At 43.3% G+C, this 21,333-nt stretch overlaps 1 protein-coding gene across 7 annotated transcripts in view; it reads right to left on the minus strand.

The window, feature by feature from the left end:
• EPHX2 (epoxide hydrolase 2) overlaps positions 1 to 21,333 on the minus strand; it is a 384,986-nt gene that overhangs the window by 165,659 nt on the left and 197,994 nt on the right. For 3 of the 7 annotated variants that reach the window (XR_012801228.1, XR_012801227.1, XR_012801226.1), the window contains exon 19: positions 9,819 to 10,023. The exons of 3 other annotated variants lie outside the window; for them this stretch is intronic. Coding sequence is in view for 1 of the 4 variants with exons in the window: in XM_075598613.1 (XP_075454728.1) it covers positions 9,948 to 10,023 (76 nt within the window). In the remaining 3 variants the exon portion in view is untranslated. Of the gene's footprint in view, positions 1 to 9,531; positions 10,024 to 21,333 lie in introns of those variants that run through there. One more of the 7 variants, XM_075598613.1, reaches the window with a different exon arrangement.

Genomic DNA, 21,333 nt, shown 5'->3' on the forward strand with positions numbered 1-21,333 from the left:
GTACGGCAATGGGGACAAGTTTTGCCCCCTCCTATGCCAACCTTTTTATGGGGTGGTGGGAGAACAACTTTATTTATAGTAGCACCAACACGTACAGGCACAATATTATTTTCTATAAACGTTTTATTGATGACCTTATTTTTATTTGGCACGGGAACACTGACACTTTATTAGAATTTATTAATTATTTAAATGATAACAGTCTAGACATTCACCTCACTGTTAATTATCATTCACATCACATAAGCTACCTGGACATTCTCTTTTATATAGACATTAATCAAAAAATACAATCTGATGTTTATAAGAAACCTAATTCAAGGAATTCATTTCTTAGAGCGGACAGCTGTCACCCCAGATCTGTGATTGAGGGAATACCTAAGGGTCAGTACCTCAGGCTGAGGAGAAACTGCTCAACCCACAGCGATTTCATCACTCAGTCTGGGGAACTGACAAAAAAATTCATTGAGAGGGGATATGATCGGGAGACCCTCCAAACTACATTGCAGGAAGTCACGGAAATTGAGCGTGAAACTGTATTGCCGTCTGGATCCAGAATGAGGGATGGCTCTCGTGCTATTAGTAGTAAAAAGAGAGAGACTAAGGAAGATGGGATTTGTCCTTTATTTATTTCCCAATTTAATAGATCAAGTCATCACGTAAATAAAATTGTTAATAAGCATTGGGAATTACTAAAAATGGATCCCATACTTCGTGAATACACAGAGGAAGGCCCAAAATTCGTATACAGAAGAGCCAAGACATTGGCCACATTTCTATCACCAAGCGTGATATCCACGCCGGTGAAAGATCCAGAACGTTTCTCCACTAAAGGATCCTTTAGATGCAATCACTGTAGTATGTGCAGTTTCATGAAGCCTGCTCGACATGTCTTTTCCCACAGCCCACATAAACGCCACACTATATATAGCTTTATTAATTGCAATACCACATTTGTGGTGTATCTTATTACCTGTGGCTGTGGGAAGAGATATGTCGGAAGGACCACAAGGGCTTTAAAGACGAGGATGCAGGAACATTGCAGATTGATTCGTAAACAAGATACCGATCATCCTGTGTCTAAGCATTTTACGGAATGCAGACAGGGAGGCATAAACAGCTTCTCATTCATGGGTATTGAGAAGATAATGAAAAAAAGAAAGAGGGGGAAGTATTGTAAAAGCATTAGACTGTAGAGAATCCTACTGGATATTCACTTTAAAAACAAGGTACCCAGACGGGATGAATGTTGAATGGAATATCAATCACTTCCTGAAATAAGACCATTCAGTATATATATTAAGAGTTAAAATACCAAAAAATGTTAATATCATAGACATAATATATATATATAAAACACTCACTGTCTACTGTTTTTTGCTCAATTATCCCCCTATGTACACCAAAAGTCATCCAATTCTATTCTAGGAACCCATTAGTCCACCTTTGTTAAAGGGTTTATACTCAACAAAAAAACATTCATATGTCATCGTTCTGTTTACCTTAATATATATTTTTTGTCATTTGCGTAATCAATGTATTCTGTTTTTTTCTGAAAAATGCATACTGCACCGACACACTTTATTCGAGCAAATACCCGGTATGTACCTTGCAGATACCTGGAATGCGCCACTCCTCACCTCTGACAAGCCCCGTTGCATTTGCTTTCCCAGCCTGGGTTCATGCCTGGCTGATGGGCGGCTGATCTGTTAAATGATAATGATTAGGATTTAATAGGCTGCAATGCTTCGCGTGTCTACCAGATGGCATAAATTCATGAATTGTAATGCAGTATATATATATATATATACTGTGCAGTATTGCAGCCAGCTGGAATAAAATGCTTCAATCCCTGCCTGGAAAATAACTCAATGCACTCGGGCAGAAAACAGTCACAAACCTCAATACAAACGGGTATACCCGAATTCGTGGGACTAGCCGAGCTCGAATAAAGTGTGTCGCCAGTGTATTGCACCAAATAATTTGTGATAAGTCATGTATTTCTCTATGCTATTATTTACTTAACCACAGTATAGCAAGATTGTTCAAGAAATTTCTTTATACATAAATCCATATACCTAATATATAGTACTCCACATTATATAAATGTACAAATGCATTTATTGATTTACATGATATAAACTCCATCTCATTAATACGAGCAAGCAATTTGCTGTTCTTTAGATATAGGTATAAGACCCATTTACACCTTTTTAATTTGTTTTAATAATTTTTTTAGAATTCTTTTAAGTAATAAAATTAATTTTGATACAATAATTTTTTGTTCCAACACATAATAGTGTTGGATTATGTATTTTTCTTATATATTCATATTTTTCCTTATACTTTTTCTCATATATTCTTTTCTTAATATTTTTTGTCAATATTTCATTATATACATTTTTTGTTAAGTTTTATCCAAATGTATATAATTATTTCTTTTGTGATTAGTTTTGTATTTATATAATAGTTATATATTCATTTTTTGTATATGTTATATTTGTAGTTGCCTGCCTGGTGATTTTCAGTAGCCTGTAAATGTTTCCATACAATTTAATGTTTATACATGCTTCCTAGTCAGTAGTGGATCGCATGTCAGGTTTTTATTACTGGGGGAGTTGGAGGTAGCATCTGCGCATGCGCCGATGCGGGGAGTAGGAAGGGAGCCTACGCGGCTCTCGGAGGCGTGCTCTTAGTGTGGAGGCCGTCCTGAGAGGCGTGCCGATCGTGATGAGCGCGGCTGGGGCTTGCGGGGACTCCCAGAATGCTCTGGCGCGCGGCGCATGCGCGGCGTGCACGATTCCCATTGGTCTGATGACGCGCAATGACGTCACTATTGGCGCGAAAACCCGGCGGGCAGCTGCATTTAAACTGATGATTTTATAGTATATAGCACTTCTTGAAAAAGTTCTCTCTGAACGAAACGCGTTGAAGTTTGCTGCTGTCCCACATCCAGATGATCTATAAATAAAGGATTTTTATTGCAAGACCTGCTCTTATCATCCCTGCTGTGCGCTGCACACCCTGGCCTTTGGAACTCTTCCAGCAGACGAGGCCATGGACTATCAGCAACTAAAGGCGGCTATTCTGGATCGCCTAGGCCTCACTCCAGAGACCTACCGACAGCGGTTCCAGACAGTCAAATATACAAAGAGACAGACCCCAGGTCGTAGCCCACCTTGAACAGTTTGTGCTCGAGCAGTTCATACAGATACTGCCCCCCTCCTCCCGCTCCTGGGTAAAAAGACACGCTGCATTTTCCCTGGATTCAGCGGTCCGCTTGGTGGAAAACTTCCTGGGCGACGACACCCAACAGGATAGCTGGGAACGGCCGGTGCAAACACCAGTTGCTTCCGGTGATGCTAGAGGCAGGAGAGCAGACAATCGAGGGGGCTACAACCCGCCAGCTCGGGAGATCCAGTCAACCCGATCGGAAGACCCTTTCCCATCTCGGAGGGTTCCTGGTACAAACTCCCACAGAGACGCCCATCCTGGGTCCGAGGCCACTGGATCACTCAAGGGAGGCCGCCACCCACAGTATTCCCCGAGAACCTGTACTCCTGTCATCCACCCGGTGGAGAGGATAACCCCACCAATCAGAAGGGAGGACCTCATCCGACAGCGGAGAGGTCCAAACACCGAGCCCCGTCGAGAGCTTCCGCTGACGACCGAGGTTGCGGATTCAGGAGATGATGAGATGGACTGTTCATATGGCAGAACCACTGCCACAGCTCGTCTCCGAGGGGACCACAATCCGTGGTTAGTCCCAGCATCTCTGGAGGGGGCAAAAGTAAACACCATGCTGGACTCGGGCTCTGGAAAAACCCTGATCCTAGAGGGCCTAATTCCAAGCAATAGACTATCTTATGACTCTCCTTGGAATATCGAGTGTATCCATGGGGATACACAGAGATACCCGACGGCAAACGTTCTACTGCGTATCCAGGATCAAGAGGCTAGCCTACTAACTAGTGGGAGTTGCTCCCTGGCTACCTGCTCCTGTTTTACTTGGCCGAGGCTGGCCCTACCTCAAAACATTGTTGGCTTCTACTCCTACGGAGCCTACTTCTCTGGTACCGGAGAAGCCCGGAGACTTGTTCCCTTTTTCCCCAGAGATTTTTCCCCATAGACACCATGTCCCAAAGACACGTAAACAGAGACGTGCGGAAAAAGAGGACTGGTTAAGAAAGGCTGGGACTCTTGGTAACATTAGTCAGCCCAAAGGACTGCAGGTCATGGCCGGGGATGACCAGGGTGGGGAACAGATAGACACTGGAATTTTGCCAGACCTGGATCTTCCTGACTTCCGTCAGAGGCAGAGGGAGGACCCAGCTCTGGCTAGACAATATGAGAAGGTGGTACAGGTCAACAACAAGATAATGGATGAACAGGGTGTAAAAGTGTTTCCACATTTTGAACTGTTGAATGACATTCTATATCGTGTGAATAAGGTTACACAAACAGGGGAGGTCATTCGACAGATGCTTGTCCCTAAAGGGTTGATTAAAACGGTGTTCACCCTAGCCCATACTCTCCCATGGGGTGGTCATTTGGGCAGAGATAAAACCACGGACCGCATCTCGTCCCGGTTTTACTGGCCAGGCATACATGGTGACATCATGAAACTATGTGAGACATGCCCTGAATGCCAGTTAACTAGCCAAAAAGGACAGAAGCCGGCTCCCTTGGTTCCTCTGCCCTTGGTAGCTGTCCCATTCGAGAGAATTGGGGTAGATCTGGTCGGACCTTTAGAACCCTCTGCGAAGGGACATAAATTTATACTCGTTGTGGTAGATTATGCCACCAGATATCCTGAGGCCTTCCCTCTGAGATCAGCCACTGCTAAAGAGGTTGCTCACAGGCTGTTAGAACTGTTCTCTAGGGTAGGACTTCCCCAAGTAATGTTAACTGACCAGGGAACAAATTTCATGGCAAAGTTAATGCAGGATGTCCTGAAGTTATTGGAGGTAAAATCCGTCCTCAGACTGATGGATTGGTAGAGAGGTTTAACCGTACTTTAAAAACCATGCTTAGGAAGTTTGTGGACACTGAAAAGCGAGCTTGGGATGAACTTCTCCCTTTCCTGTTGTTTGCGGTACGAGAAGTTCCCCAATCATCCACAGGCTTCTCCCCGTTTGAGCTCCTATATGGACGCCAACCTCGGGGTATTCTCGACTTACTGAAGGAATCCTGGGAGGAGGAGCCCTCCCCCTCCAAGAATACCCTTCAGTATGTCATAGACCTTAGAAATCGTCTAGACATGATAGGTCGGTTTGCCAAGGAAAACCTCAAATCTGCTCAAGAACGTCAAGAAAGGCAGTATAATCAAAATGCTCGCTTGAGGGTCTTCCAACCTGGGGACCAAGTGATGCTACTACTACCGACATCAGAGAGTAAACTCCTTGCGAAGTGGCAGGGTCCTTTCCAAGTTCTCCGCCGCACCGGGGAGGTGAACTATGAGATCTCTCAACCAGGGTCCAGGAAGGGTAAACAAATCTACCACGTGAACCTCCTGAAACCCTAGAAAACGATGAGATCGCTGTTCATCCACCCTCGGGAAGGAGAGACGGATTTGGGTCCGCAGCTTCCAAAGGGTAGTACGTACAATGACCATCAGGTTCCCATGGGGGGGCAGTTAACAACGGAACAAAGGTCAGACCTACTAGAATTATGTGACCAGTTCCCAGATGTTTTTTCGGAGCTGCCAGGGCAGACTAATTTAGTGTCCCATAGGATTGAGACAGAACCTGGCGTAAAAGTACGGTCCCGTCCCTATAGATTGCCAGAGGGCCGAAAAGACCTGGTAGAGAGGGAGATAATAGACATGTTGGAATTGGGCGTGATCGAGGAGTCCCAAAGCGAATGGTGTAGCCCTATCGTGTTGGTCCCTAAACCAGATGGGAAGGTGAGGTTTTGCGTGGATCTGCGAAAGGTAAATGCTGTATCCAGATTTGATGCGTATCCAATGCCTAGGGTGGATGAATTGCTTGACTCGCTTGGTAAAGCAGAGTATATCTCTACCCTAGATCTCACGAAAGGATATTGGCAGATACCTCTAACAGAAGAATCCAAATGCAAAACTGCCTTCGCCACCCCTCTCGGGTTATACCAATTCGTCACTATGCCATTTGGGTTACATGGGGCTCCAGCCACGTTCCAAAGGTTAATGGACAAGGTACTACGACCCCATAGGGCATATGCCGCGGCCTACTTGGATGACATTGTCATCTTCAGCAGACACTGGCAGTCTCATATAAAAAGGTTAAGGGCAGTCCTAACGTCCTTAAGAGAAGCAGGGCTCACTGCAAATCCAAAAAAATGTGCCCTGGGTAAATCCACTACAAGGTACTTGGGCTATGCCGTTGGGGGAGGGATAGTATGGCCACTAGCTAGCAAGGTGGCCGCCATAAAGGAAGTCCCCACCCCACAGACAAAGACACAGGTCCGCTCCCTTTTGGGGTTAGCAGGGTATTACCGGCGGTTTATCCCCAATTTTTCAGAAATATCTGCACCCCTAAAAGATCTGACAAAAAAGAGTGCCCCGACCCAAGTTAAATGGTCTTGGGAGTGCCAAGACGCCTTTGACATGCTAAAAAAAGTGCCTGTCAGAGGGCCCCGCTCTTCGGAGCCCAGATTTTAAAGAGCCCTTCATCATCCAGACGGATGCCTCAGAGGTAGGACTGGGAGCAGTGCTGTCTCAGCAATTTGATGGTTTGAAACACCCCATACTGTTCATCAGCCGGAAGCTGTTCCCAAGGGAAGTGAGGTATTCCGTTATTGAGAAGGAGTGCCTCACTGTAAAATGGGCAATTGAGGCCTTGAGACATTATGTCTCCGGAGTACCCTTTACCCTGGTCACTGACCATGCGCCCATGAAGTGGTTAAACACCATGAAGGACACAAATCCAAGGTTGACCAGGTGGTATATGGCCCTCCAACCCTTCTCTTTTGATATTCAGCATAGACCTGGAAAGGACCATGGAAATGCTGATTTTTTGTCAAGAGAAGGAGTGGAGGGTCGGGCTTCAGCCGTGTGGGACACTAGCCACACACAAACAGGGGAGGTATGTGACAGGGTGAAGTCAACCCCTATCAATTATGCATGGGAAACATATGTCTGAGTGCTTCATCCAGCACTCATAAGGGTTAACTCAGGTGGAAGTTAGGTAATTAGGAAGTAAGCTCACACCCGAGAGCCAGGAAGGTAGATAAGGATCTTGTTACCAGCAGTAGCTGCCTGTCTCAGATGAGAGCACATGGATAGATGTGCTGCTAGCCAGAAGAATACAGCACACTACTTACTGCAGCCAAAGTAAGATTTGTTTCATTTGTTTGCATGACTGCTTAAAAAGACTCTTAAGGTTTGGTTATGGTTTAGCCAGCCAGCCTGCTAGCTAGGAATGCTGTGTTAGTCAGTTTTCGCCCAACGAGGAGCAGGATTTATTTGCTTAAAGGGACAGTGTACCCGCATGTTATGTTGCTGTGGAGAAATAAAGCCACTGAACGTTTTCATTTATCCTGAAACTACACGTGTGGACTGTTCCCTGACCTCGGCTACAGGCTGTCCTGCCACAGGCACTTTAATAAATAGATCACATTTTTTGTTTCATATGTCATATGAAGCAACAGCAAATGATTCCCCTTTGTGAGGAATAAAATCTCTGAGCCATTTATGCAACACATTTTTGCAGGGGGGCTCGGGTTGCTTAGTGGAAATCTTAGAGCGTTTACAACTTTTATTTCTTATTAATGATTAGTTTCAATCTTTTGGTTTTAGGTTTATAAATCTTTCATTTGGGTTATGTTTTAGGGTTTTATACACCTTGTACATTCTTGTTTTAAACTCCTTTAGATTTTGCTGGGGTTACATGTAGGAATCAGATTAATTTCTACCTCTCTTCCTGCCCCCTTTTTCAATTTCTCCCTTCTCTTCATTCCCTTTCGTTTCTATGCGAATCGCATTAATAATGTCACCAGTTTACACCTGTGGCTTGGAGTAATCAAACTCTGATATGGAAAAATTAAGTTATTATGCTAAAAATCACAACTTTGTTTTAGCACGGCCAATAAAAAAATATCGAAACTGGCACAAAAATATAAAAATACCGCAAATTTAATCTATTTGGTGCTAGTCATCAAGTTAAGGTATTCATCAAAACCTGGCTAATGCCAAAAATACAGCATTTTTTATCACCTACTCCAGGCTGGCATTAGCCCTATCTTGCCTATGTATATAATGGCCATTACATACATACTGTAGGCAAGATAAATTAAACCAAAATGGAATTGGTCATAAAATATTACACAACACACAACTAGATTTCCATAACTAGCTTACAACCAAGGGCTATAACGGGGTTAACACACAAATAAAACTAAACTAGCTTCCTCCCTTAACGTTACCATTCTCTCTCCCGAGTGCGATATTAACTCACTTTTAACAAAGATTGAGGACTCTAGCCCTGTATGTGGCATAGAGCGTCAAAATAGCAGAGAGCAATTAGAAATTATATGCTCTTCATTATCTTTCTCCTCTTCTGGTTATTTATTATTGTTCCTTATGGGATATATTTTGTGATATACTTTATGATTTGATTTTTGTAACTATACCCGGGCTATGGAGTGAAAGTGCCTGGGATAGAGTGATCCCTTCCGGGAGTCGGTTTACGGTGGCATCTATACATACAGTATATTGTTATGCATAATTATGGATGTATAACCTTGACAAAGATCCAGCATTTGACAAAAACGTCAAAGGAAATAAACCAACTCCATCTAGTGTGATATGTTACTGTTTTTCAAACTCCCAAAACAATAGTAATTTTTAACATTTCATGACATTTGATACTTATACACTTGAAGTAAAAATTTGGTGGACTAAGACAGAACTTTTAGAAGGAGAATTATGAAGTGACAATCCCCTCTAAAGTTCATATTATTTTGTAGCCTTGATCTCCAAGCATAAGTATCTTCAAAATGCCCATAATAATTTATTTTTAGCTTCTTTTGCTTTCACGGCAGACTCTGGTAGTTTGATTCCATCAATAGGACTTGTAAACCCGGAATCGAAAAGGGGTAATCCTATGTAGCTGTCAAAATACACACAAATATACAAACAACTCAGTGCAACTGACTTTCTTAGAAAGATGAAATCATCCTGAAAGTGAAAAATAAATAATTTTTCTGAGGTCGGGAAACAAAGTTAACACAAATCTCATAAAGCTCAAAGTGAAAACATGTAGACTTCTTTAATTGATGCATTTAGTCAAACCTGGGATTGGTACGGTATGTGTCATGGAATCAGAGGAAGACATCAAGATGTTCCGGAAGCTAATTACATGTGAAAGTTGTTTGCTCTTTCCTGTGCATTGTAAGACTGTACTTTTACCAGACGTAATCTTTTAGATGAAAGATGGCAATAAGATGTTTGGAAGCAAAACAAGATTCTTTTCTTTCTTTTTTTTTTTTAAATATGAAATGTTTTTAAGTAACTGGATGATGTTGTTGAAGAATTGTAAAAATGCCCCTTACTACAATTAGTAGTGCTCTTTCTTTATTATTGTTACAGCAGACATATTTTTTTTTCAATTTCTTAAATTGCTTTAAATGTATAAAGTTAATCATTAGTCATAATCTGCAATGTCTACATGTAATCAGTGCATAAATCATTCTGAAAGGCCACATTGATTACTAAAGAGAATATTAATTAAGTTTTGAAACTTCTCATATTAGTGTTAAGCTAATGAGAATGATAAAATTGTTTTGATCAAAGGACAATTATTAAGCCATTATGTTATAAAACGTTAAACAGAAATTACCATAATTTTTCATGGCCAATCAAAACCAAATGCAGGATTTATCGTGGCTGCAGATTGTGGTTACAATAATATTGTAATCAAGAGTCAGAAAAACGACAGTGGCATCTGGATTCTGATGATTATAAACTCTTATAGTTTGGACGTCACAGATGAAGAGTGAATCTCCCCCAACCATTTGAGGAGGATTTCGTTGAGTGCCGCTGGCCTGCAAAAGAAATGTATGTTTTATTTCACTCTAAACGATAAGATTGGTTGACAAATGACTCATTGTCCACAATTTTATTGGAGATGCAAAAAACTAAAGACGTTGCAGGGAAATGGAATATACAACCTACCAGTTTTTTTGGTAAATCATCAACAATTGTCATTATTTTACAAATGCTGTTTTTGGCATCGACCATTTGATCCCTAACTCCAGTGATCACATTGTCGCGATCATGGAAGCCCGGTGGCACTAAGCTTCCAGCAGCACAAGTGTTCATACCTCTAGGTACGTAAATAAACTAAAATTAAGAAAATGTTTGTAAATCTGAATAGTTGAGAGCTTGAGTGAGCGCATGTATGAAGGACACTTGAATAATGAAAATTAGGGTAATAAATCAATACTGTGATTATGTGAATGAGTGTTAGGAGATGAATAAATGTGTGCCTGGGAATGTACCTAAGGGAAGTGAGTAAATGAAAAAATGAGCGTTTGGAGTGCTTGAGTATAAATGAATGCGCCCCACCGGGTAGTGACTAAATGAACATGTAGAAATAAAGAGTACAGATGTAGCAAGACTTACTAGTCCAGATACATCAAGCAGTGGTAAGGAAAACTGGAGGTGTTATCTCCAAATATTAGTACATTTTTGGTCAACTAGCATGCAAGATAACACCTCCTGTTTTCCTTACCACGGCTTGATATATCTGGGCCACTGTCTTCACTCTGGTCGTGGCAAACACTGTCCCGGCGCCGCAGACTTTGGCTTCCTTGTCCACGGCGCCGAGGACACTGCGTCTTGCTACATGTGTAGCAGAGAATTAGCTAATAAATCAGAGAACAAATGAGTGCTTAGGATAGTGTGCGAAAAGTGTATTAATGAACACTTGGGAATATGAATGAGAGTCAGTGTTGGGGATTGAATGTACAAATGACTGGAGTAAATGAGAGAAGGAACGAATATGTTCATTAGTTAGTTTGTGAACAAATACAGTAATAGTTGAATTATTGAATCATTTACTCACTACACATGAAGTTTGTGAGTGACCGAGATGTGGTTTTATACTGTAAACGAGTGTCTGTCAAAGCTTAAATACATTATTGATTTATTGAGCACATTTGAGAGCATTAATTAGTGGATGAATCCCTACACAGGATTTGACAGTGTAAATAAGAGTTAGAAAGCAAGAATAAAAGAGTACGCAGAAGTGATACAATAATCAAATTAGAGAGGACACAAGGAGAGGAGCATAGGAACAGATGTGATAAGTACTGTACAACTAGAGCAAAAGTATTTACATTCTGTGGATTAAAAAAAGACAGATGTGTCTGTGTAAAAAAAAAAAAGAATACAGTGATGACGCGAGTATAGTTTTTATGAGGGATTGACACATTTGCCTATTTTAATGGCAGTGACTATTCAATTGTCCCAGTTAGATGAACTTCATAGGAACACGTATGTGCAGTGTACATGCTTAGATATGGACTAGCAAAAAAACCGATGCATAACTAAAGCAGCTGTCCCTTCTAATGTTGATTTTTTTTTCCATTTCATAATGTGAACCACACTATTCTCAGCTCCAAGAAGCCTTAGTCATACACAATTAACCTTTGTATTTGTGTTAAAAAAAAAAAAAAAAAAAAAAAAAAAGAAGAAAGATGACTGCCAGGGTCATCCAAACCAGTGCTGAAATGGTATGCCCTAATGACATCCAGGCTCCTACTGGCCCATGGGACTGAGCTGGTGGCCAAACAAGAGTAAAAAAATAAGCTGTAAATGGAAGTCAGAGTTGAGGATAGCATGGTTCCACTCCTGAGGATATTTGTTTAAATTATGGAAAAAAATAAGAAACTTGAAACAAGAATGGAGTAGGGTGGATTCCTGCTTTAACATATTTGGAAAAATAAACAAATAGGAGTACTGCAGAAAAGTGTCATACGAAGTTACGTGTTGTGACGAAACGCGTAGGGACCCGTATGCTGAGATGTATGACGTCATTCTGTCACCACGTGAGAACTGTGTATCGATATACAGTACGTGCGGTATGTCCACTGCAGTTGTGGTTAGACGCGATACATACTTACGCATATTGTTGCAAAACTATCCATTATCCCTGTATTCTGGAGGTTCATATACTATGGAAGTTTGTTTCTACATCATTTGCTGAGCTCCAGGAGGATTTCTCGCTGTGACAGTTGTTACAGATGAGTATCATCTCTTTTGAGATTGACTGACTCTACATGGTTTTACTTAAGCTACACTTGTGAGTGTGCTTTTCTATAAATGTACTATTGTTGAGAATAAAATCCCTACAGAATTATGCTATGTGGCACGCGCCTCTCTCCTTCTCTTTTTGATATAGATATATCTATATAGATATATCTATATCTTCATCTGTTGAACCTAAATGGTTTGTAGCTTCCTATAACATACTATTGCATATACTCTGCTTTAGAAGCACATAATAGGAAGTGTATCAAGGAGGACAGAAAAGAGGAATATATTGTTGGACATACTGTATACAACAGGGCACAAAGAGGCAGTTTAGTAGCAATAATGTGCAAGGGGAGAGACAGCTTTGCTGGTCATGCAACAGAATCAGTGATCCTGCACGGTCTTGTGAAACGACACTGAAAAAATGGAGGGTATACTGGCTATATACTCTGGCACTAAAACCAAGTGACTATCCCTGTAGTATTAACTTTAGGGCTGGTTAAGAAGTTCTGTATACCAGTTCACAATTGTGAAGACCCCAGGTCGATCTCCCTACTTCCCTTCCTGCCTCAAGACTGCATACAGTGTGTGATGTCACACGCTGTGTCATAGACATGACTTGCGTTTCACTGATTGGCTCTGCTTCTTCCTATAGGGAATTAGTATTCATTAACAATAGCATTAAACATACTGTAAATAAGGTCTTAAAATGCAACAAAAATGCTCAAACAAAATGTTTTAATTTGGTACAAAGGAGCAGTTGGCTCAGCCGAAACATCTCATTTAAGAGTTCAAATATAAGATCTCATTATCACAGTGTTAAATTAAGAAATGAACCTGGCCCTGCCTCGTCCTTATAAAAAGAATAGAAGTCGTCCCTTGAACTGAAAGGGCATGAAATTGAATTTATATTTAGAAGCCAGGCAACCTATAATTCAGTGCAATTTGTGGCTTTATTTTTGTTTTTAAATAAATGTGTGCAGCCACATTTTACAGCAGTTGGAGAATGTGTCAAATAGTATTTGTCGGTTTCTATAAATAACAGACGGTTCTGTAGATCTACTACTATTTCAAGAACAGTCACATGGTAAACAGAATTATAATTTATTGTCCATGGCCCATGTCTGTAGACCATCTGCAACCTTTAGAAAATCAAGACATTAAGTTTAACCACTTCAGTTCTGCACCTACCCAAACAGTCTCATTTTAATCAGGAAATGGAAAAATACATAAAATATTAATTCCAAGTAAATCCATTGAAGTTTTAATAAAGCATGTAAATGACATGGATTATTAAGGACATTTTAATGCCTTTAACGCTTTTTAGCTTACATGTAAAGACCAGCCTACTTTTTAATCTGCTCCAATTACCGATACATAGACCTGGAGTGGCCAACTCCAATCCTCACTGGCCACCAACAGGTCAGGTTTTCTGACTGAGCCACCTGACCTGTTGCTGGCCCCTGGAGACTGGAGTTGCCACCCCTGCCATAGACCATGGCCCTGAATTGTCCTATTTTAATTCAAAACAAAGATGAACTGTAAAACGTTAAAGATTGTAGCACAGATTTGTTTGTATGTGGCATACTGTATTTGAAAACGAGATGAATAGCTCAGTATATCTTTCCTGGTCAAATATTTTACAAAGAAATGAAGCGAGTCAATAAGCAATCAGATAAGGGTTGAAGAACATTAGGAAATATCTGGAGTAGTTCAGCAGCAAGTAGGAACATTAAAACATATTTTGTTGTATAGCCCTTTTATTTTAAAATACATAGCCAATTTCAGTTTATCATTTACCAATGGTAAGTTGAGAAGACCAGTTTATATTAAATATATATATTTTTTCTCCTGCTAAGTGAAGTGTCCTATCGCTAAATTAAAACCTGACTAAAGTAACAAAATCACCATCCTTATAGGGGTTATTCATTAAACTGCGATGGAAAAAGGAACCCCATTAAAGTGGCGCTATCAGAATCGGGGCACATAAATCCCTATTAAAGTGCGATGGCGCCTTGTCGGCAATATCACAGCCCAAAATATAATCCCCCTATAAGTGTATACAAAAGCCTTTTAACATAATGACATATTTTTGGCCTAGACCTGCATTTCAGTAACAAAAAATACATACAAATATACTGTACTTATTTCTGTTAACAATCCAGTATCTTGGTGCATGCTGGGAAGCCAGGGTGAATGGCAGCTTAGGGAATTAGCTCCCTTCACACTGGCAAGAATCATATAGCAAAGTGACAATAAAAATCAACACAAAAACCTCCGGTAGGCAGATAAACTTGGCGGAATACCTGGGAATGCCAGCCAAGGCAAAATCGAAGCAAAAAGACCCCTCGGTCAAGCCATATTTTAACAAAGCCACGCCGTCGGCAGCAGGAGGCTCTGAATCCCCCACACCGACTATGCAGTCAGAGTCCGACAACGAGACATTAACCCCACTAGCAGATGACCAGGAACTGGTCAGGAGAAAAGATCTTTGTGAATTCTGCGGGGAAATGAAGACCTTTTTCCGCAAAGAACTCTGGAACCTGCGGAGAGATTTGGACGCAGTGGGTGAACGGACCGGGACCCTCGAGAAAAAAATGGATACCAACACGAGGGCCATAATACAAACTAATAAAACAGTCTCCCAACTAGCAGAGAAGGTCCGGGAGATAGCAGACAAACAGGAGGACTCTGAAAACCGGGAACGCAGGAACAATATCCGCATAAGGGGGGTCCCAGAAACTATTACTGATCATGAGGACTTTGTGCAAAAATGGCTGGAGCATTTGCTCCCAGATAAGTCTGAGAAGGATTTGCCACCGCGCACTCCGTTCAAAGCCGCAAGCGGGAGACCCCCCTCGGGACATAATAGTGCGGTTCCACTATTTCCACATCAAAGATGCTGTCTGCCAGATGGCGAGAGAGGCGAGATCCCTGGAGTTCGAGGGCTTCAGGCCTTTCAAGACCTGTCGCCAGCTACCCTTGCCAGACGCAGGAGCCTAGGTCCTGTAACAAAAGTGCTGCAGGAAAGGGGGACCCGCTACAGATGGCTGTTCCCGTTTGCCTTGCTCTAAGTAAAAAACGGGGTCGCAAACACGCTTAGGAAGGTGGAAGATGGCGACGCATTTCTAAAGAAGCTGGGACTGCTACAGAGGACGCCTAGCCCCGGTCCCTCCCAACCTCCTCACTTTAATCCGGAGCCCGATCCAGCGCTGGAGACGTCCTGGCAGAGAGTGGGGACTTCGGAAGCTACAGTTCAGTGAAGAGCCGAGACTCCCCGCAGCAACCGTGTCCAATTAAACATTTAAAGGCAAAGTGCCCTATTCCCCCCCCCCACGGAATACATGGCCGCCGGGTTCCCTTGCCTGTGACTTTTTTTGTTTTTTTCCTCTCTCCGTCTCTCCCTGGTGGTCATCATCGAACATCGCAGGCTGCAGTGGAGGTAGACGACCAGCCTTGGCAGCACTTGGCGGGAACCCAAGAAAAGAGCGCGAAGAAGGAGGAGGCGGCGTCGCAAGCTTGAAGAAGGCTCTGCATCACCATTTTGATCTGGCCCATGTGACTTCCGCCTGTCCCGACGACCTCTGGGACAGCGGAACTTCCGGTCGGACGCACACGACACCATTTCTCCTCCATGGCGGCAAAAGGAGGATTGCACTCCCCACAGTGGAGCGGCGTCCCTCATGGAGACGACGGAGGAGGGTAGCGGGAGGGGGGAGCGTCCGGGGACTGTGGGGGGGGGGGGAGTGGGAGGGACCGGATTGGGGACCTGACCCCCGTCACCCCCGAGCGGCAGCCAGGAAAGCTGTAGACGGCGAGCAAAGGGAAAAGGCCCGGAGGGCCCATCAAACATCACAATCATGCCCCGACCCGGTGGGGGCATCGGGGGAGGTGCGGGTGGAGGGGAGGACTCCCTATGTTGGACACCCCGCTGATGAAGGGGCCTAGAGGGCTGCTTATAAAGACACGGTTGCGCCAGATATACCCCATTTGTTTGCCGTCTAGTTTAAGAGACAGCCTAATGTTATCCTATGTTCCATTCTCTTTGTCCCTGCAGCGGATGGTGTGGCTGGGAGTCCGGAGATGCCCGTGAGGGGGCTTGCTTCGGGTACCCCTCCGCTTGATGGTTATGTGAGACCTGGCTCGGCCCTGTTCTTACCTGAGGATATGGGCGGAACAGAGAGGGACGCAAGCAGTACTGCAGGAGGAGGTGCGGCAGTGAAGGCGGGGGGGGGGGAGGCCGGCCGGTCGGCGGGGCTCTCCGGACGTCCAGCCACAGCTGCTCCGCTAAAGTTAAGTCAGGTTTAGTTGAAACTACTTGGAATTGTTAGGAGGTTTTACATTATGTCACTTCTTACACTTTGTTGACATGCCGGTGTGAACTACCCTGGTAGTTCGTCAGCGCCTCGTAAAGGTGCCTCATGGAGCTAGCTCATGAGGACCACTCTTCCCTACAGAGGACAGAGCTACAAAGGCCTGGTAGCACAACCCAGTGGTGCCAGGCAACTGTCCAGTCCGTAGGGCCGAAGAGCCGGATCTGGTTCACCCCAGACAAGGCTCTTCCCACTTTGTTTATTCTTTTTGCGCGCTCCCGCGCTCCCTCCCTACCCTCCCCCTCCAGGTCACCCCGCCATACCGATGCGGAGAACCCCCATGATAAAAGATCACCAACACCTACTCCAACCGAGGCCCTCCAGGTCCAGTCCGAGACCACCAAGGTAGTACAGATCATGATGCATCAACAATGTAACACACCAAGAAAATGCATACACATAATACGACTTACATGGCGTTAAATATCATATCTAACAATGTCAACGGCTTTAACAGCCCCATAAAAAGGAAGGCCGCATTCATAGATTACAAAAGGAAAAAAGCAGACGTGCTCCTATTACAGGAAACCCACTTCAGTACCAGCAGCTCCCCTAAATATTTAGATAACCACTATAAGCAATTTTACCTAGCGTCTGCCACAGAGAAAAAGAGAGGGGTGGGGATCCTCTTTCATAATAGCGTACCCTTTACAATGCAGACACTCAGGAGGGATGGGGCAGGCAGATTCTTGATTGTTGTGGGAATTATCCACGAACAACCGATTACCCTGGCAACGCTATATGCTCCTTGTGAGCAAAGTCACGATTTTTTCCGAGATTTCTTCCAAAAATTGTTCCAGGTAGCCAAAGGCCACATTATCCTGGCAGGTGACTTTAATCTCACGATGAACCCAAGCCTGGATAGGTCTGGCACACCTAGAAGTGGGCAGCGCAAGGCAGTGGAGGCTCTAAAGAAGGGACTTAAGAAAAAATCAGCTGACTGATATCTGGATGGAGTTATATCCCACGGAGAGAAATGACACCTTCTATTCCCATCCCCATGACGCATATAGCAGAATCGACTATTTCTTCATCTCTAGTAGACTGATCCCCGTGGTCTCCTCTACAAGGATCCACGATATTTCGTGGGCTGACCATGCACCTATAGAGCTACGGTGCACCCAAATTCGTTCTAATAGGCCTGGTGCAAATTGGAAGATTAATGAGTCACTGTTAAAAATTCCAGATATCTGCGGGGCACTGAGCGAGGAAATCAACCAATTCTTTAAGATAAATCATGGTTATGTAAAATCATACTTTACCCTCTGGGAAGCCCATAAGGCAACCATAAGGGGCACATTAATTGGTATAGCAGCCCGCAGAAAACGAGAGAGAAACACCAAATTGGTGACGCTCCAAAATAAACTACATGCCCTCACAACAAGGCATAAAAAACGTCCCGACCCGCAGACATTAACTGAAATAAAGAACACCAAAATTGAACTAAATCTTCTGTTGTCCTCGCAGGCAGACAAATCACTGAGTTGGTCAAAGAGGAAATACTATGAAAAGGCAAACAGGCCAGATACTATGCTAGCACGCAAATTACAAACCAAACACTCAAATTATAATATACAGGCAATCAGATTAAAAACTGGGGCCTCTACATCAAATCCGAAAAACACAGTAGAAGAATTCAAATCTTTCTATGAAAACTTATATAATGGGGAGAAAGTGGCCCATAATACCAAAACCACAAGGGCCGCAGAAGATTTTCTGACGAGCGCCAATCTGACAGGGCTAGACGAGGTGGACAGAGGGGTGATGGAAGCGGGGTTCACGATAGAGGAACTTACCCAGGTCATAACAGACCTCAAGCCTTCAAAGGCCCCAGGCCCAGATGGCTACACAGGGCTGTATTATAAGAAGTTCATTAAGAACCTAGCCCCATGGCTGCTCCGAATGTTTAATGCCGTATTGGCGGGAGCCGCTTTCCCGGAGCAGATGCTCCAAGCGTCTATCTCAGCGATTTATAAAGAAGGAAAGGATCCGCAAGATTGCAAAAGTTATCGTCCAATCTCCCTCATTAATACTGATGTTAAAATATACGCCAAACTAATAGCCAATAAATTGAGTCACATCCTGCCCAGACTTATACATCCAGATCAAGTCGGCTATATTAAAGGTAGACAAGCTGCGGACAACACCCGACGAATCATTGATCTGCTAGAGATAGCCAATAATAAGAAAATACCAGCTATGATGTTGAGTCTGGATGCAGAAAAAGCTTTTGACAGGATTGACTGGCCTTACTTACGAAAGATGCTGGGGGCATTTGGCTTTGGGGACAAGGTGAGTGGCGCTATAATGGCGCTATACTCTGGCCCCGCTGCTAGGGTCATACACTAGGGATTCCCATCAAACACATTTCAAATTAAAAGTGGTACGCGACAGGGGTGCCCATTATCTCCCCTTTTATTCACCCTGTGTATGGAACCACTAGCAGCGCAGATCCGCAACAACCCGGATATCTCAGGGATCAATATAGACTCGAAATCCCACAAGGTTGCCCTGTATGCTGATGACATCTTATTGATGGTCTCCAAACCCCTTACCTCTCTGCCGAACCTATTTGACCTGCTGGATAAATTTAATAGGATATCTGGATTTAAAATTAATCAAACCAAATCAGAGGCCTTGAATATCAGCCTCCCAAAAGCAACAGAAAAACTACTGAGTCTGAACTTCAATTTCAATTGGCAACCAAAACATATTAAATATCTAGGAGTCCATATCACTAAAGAATATAAAGGCATCTACGAAGTAAATTATCCCAAACTGATTCGAACCCTAAAAGATGATCTGAGAAAGTGGATGCCATATAGGATCTCCTGGATTGGTAGGATACATAGTGTAAAGATGAATCTCCTCCCCCGTATCCTATATCTTTTTCAGACTCTACCAGTGCCACAGAGACTGAAGGAAATACTCTCACTCCAGTCTGAAATCTCCAATTTTGTATGGGGCGGGAAAAAACTGAGAGTAAACAAGACAATTATGAGAAAGACAATTCGGACAGGGGGGCTAGCGGTACCTTGCCTGGTATCTTACTACAAGGCGGCGCAATTGTGTCAACTCACACAATGGCAGATCAACCCAGCATTGAAAAGATGGGTGGATCTGGAGACATCGGTCTGCTCCCCATTGGAGTTAGACAATATATTGTGGTTACCTAAAACAGCCGTTAAATGGGCAGACCGGCCGCTTTCCTCAATGATCAACTCATTGTCGATTTGGGAGGCATCTAAATTTAAATATGCCCTAACGTCCAAACATTCGCTGATATCCCCGCTTTGGGGTAACCCCGACTTTGCACCAGGATTACCAGAACACACCTCAGAAATCTGGAAACAAAATAGATATAATCGGCTTAGAGATCTGGAGGGGATACCAAATAAAATTAAATCATTTGAACAAATTAGATCTGAGAAAAACATCCCACATTCCGAATTTTTCCGGTACCTCCAGCTCAGGGCGTACTTTAATAAGAACACGCCATACCCACCATTAACTACATTCGAAAAGCTCTGTCTGACAGAAACAGACACACGGGGACTTACATCGCAGATTTATGGAGAAATAGTGGGTTCTGGGAATACACGACAAGAGCAAAAACTGGCATACAGAATTAAGTGGGAGACTGATCTGGGAGAAGCCCTAGAAGAGGAGGACTGGTCGGCCATATTTGAGGTGGCAGCCAAAAGCTCTATTTGCACGACTTTGAAGGAAAACGCTTATAAAGTTTTGATGAGATGGTACCTCACCCCACTGAAATTATCAAGGTTTGTGCCAGGATGCTCTCCGCTGTGTCCAAAACAGTGTGGAGCATCGGCCGACCTGTTACACATGCTGTGGTCTTCCCCCGTATCTCACCCATTTGGGAAGAAATTAGAAATTGGATCCAGAGGATTTTTGATCTCACAATTCCCCCGGACCCGTGGCTGTTCCTCCTGAACAGACCATGGCCGGGACTCTCTAAAACTGGTAATAAATTAGTTGCACATTTCGCAACGACAACGAGGTGCGAGATCGCAGCAATGTGGAAACAACCCGAAATCCCAAATATCCCCAAGATTCGAAAACGAATGTGGTACATATGCCAGATGGAGAAATTAACGAGTTTGGTTAATGACACAGGTGATAAATATCTAAAAGTCTGGTCGCCTTGGTTGGAACAGACCGATATCCTGGGGATAGAGGTCACCACAATTTGGCAATAATAGTTCAAAATGCGTTTTCACTCGAAGGACGGGAGTATTGCAGTAGGCATCTCAGGCACACACAGGGAAACTATAGGACATAAGAGACCTAAGTGCTACGCCAACGAGAGCTGAGGGATGATGCAAATCATGATCTGAATACTAATTTTCAGCCTAAAAGCTGGAGAGGGCCGCACTCGCGGGGCCACCACTCCCCCCCTATCCTGCCCCCCCCCCCCCTTGCCTCACTTTTATTTTATTTCTCCCATAGCGCAGCACCTTACTTGTACCACACAATGCAAAACCGGAGTTATGTTACGGTCCAGACTGTATAGGTACTCTGGGGAGTACTTTGGTATCGCACGAGAATGTTATGTTTGAGAGACTCATTTGATGTGTACTGTGATACTATATGTATTGAAAACTCTTTCAATAAACTCAAAGTTGAAAAAAACAAAAAAAAAACAATCCAGTATCTTATTATATCTTTCTACACAATTCAGTGAACAACAAGCTAGTTAGAATC

This window comes from Ascaphus truei, chromosome 4 (assembly GCF_040206685.1).
Source record: "Ascaphus truei isolate aAscTru1 chromosome 4, aAscTru1.hap1, whole genome shotgun sequence".
Lineage (NCBI taxonomy): Eukaryota > Metazoa > Chordata > Amphibia > Anura > Ascaphidae > Ascaphus > Ascaphus truei.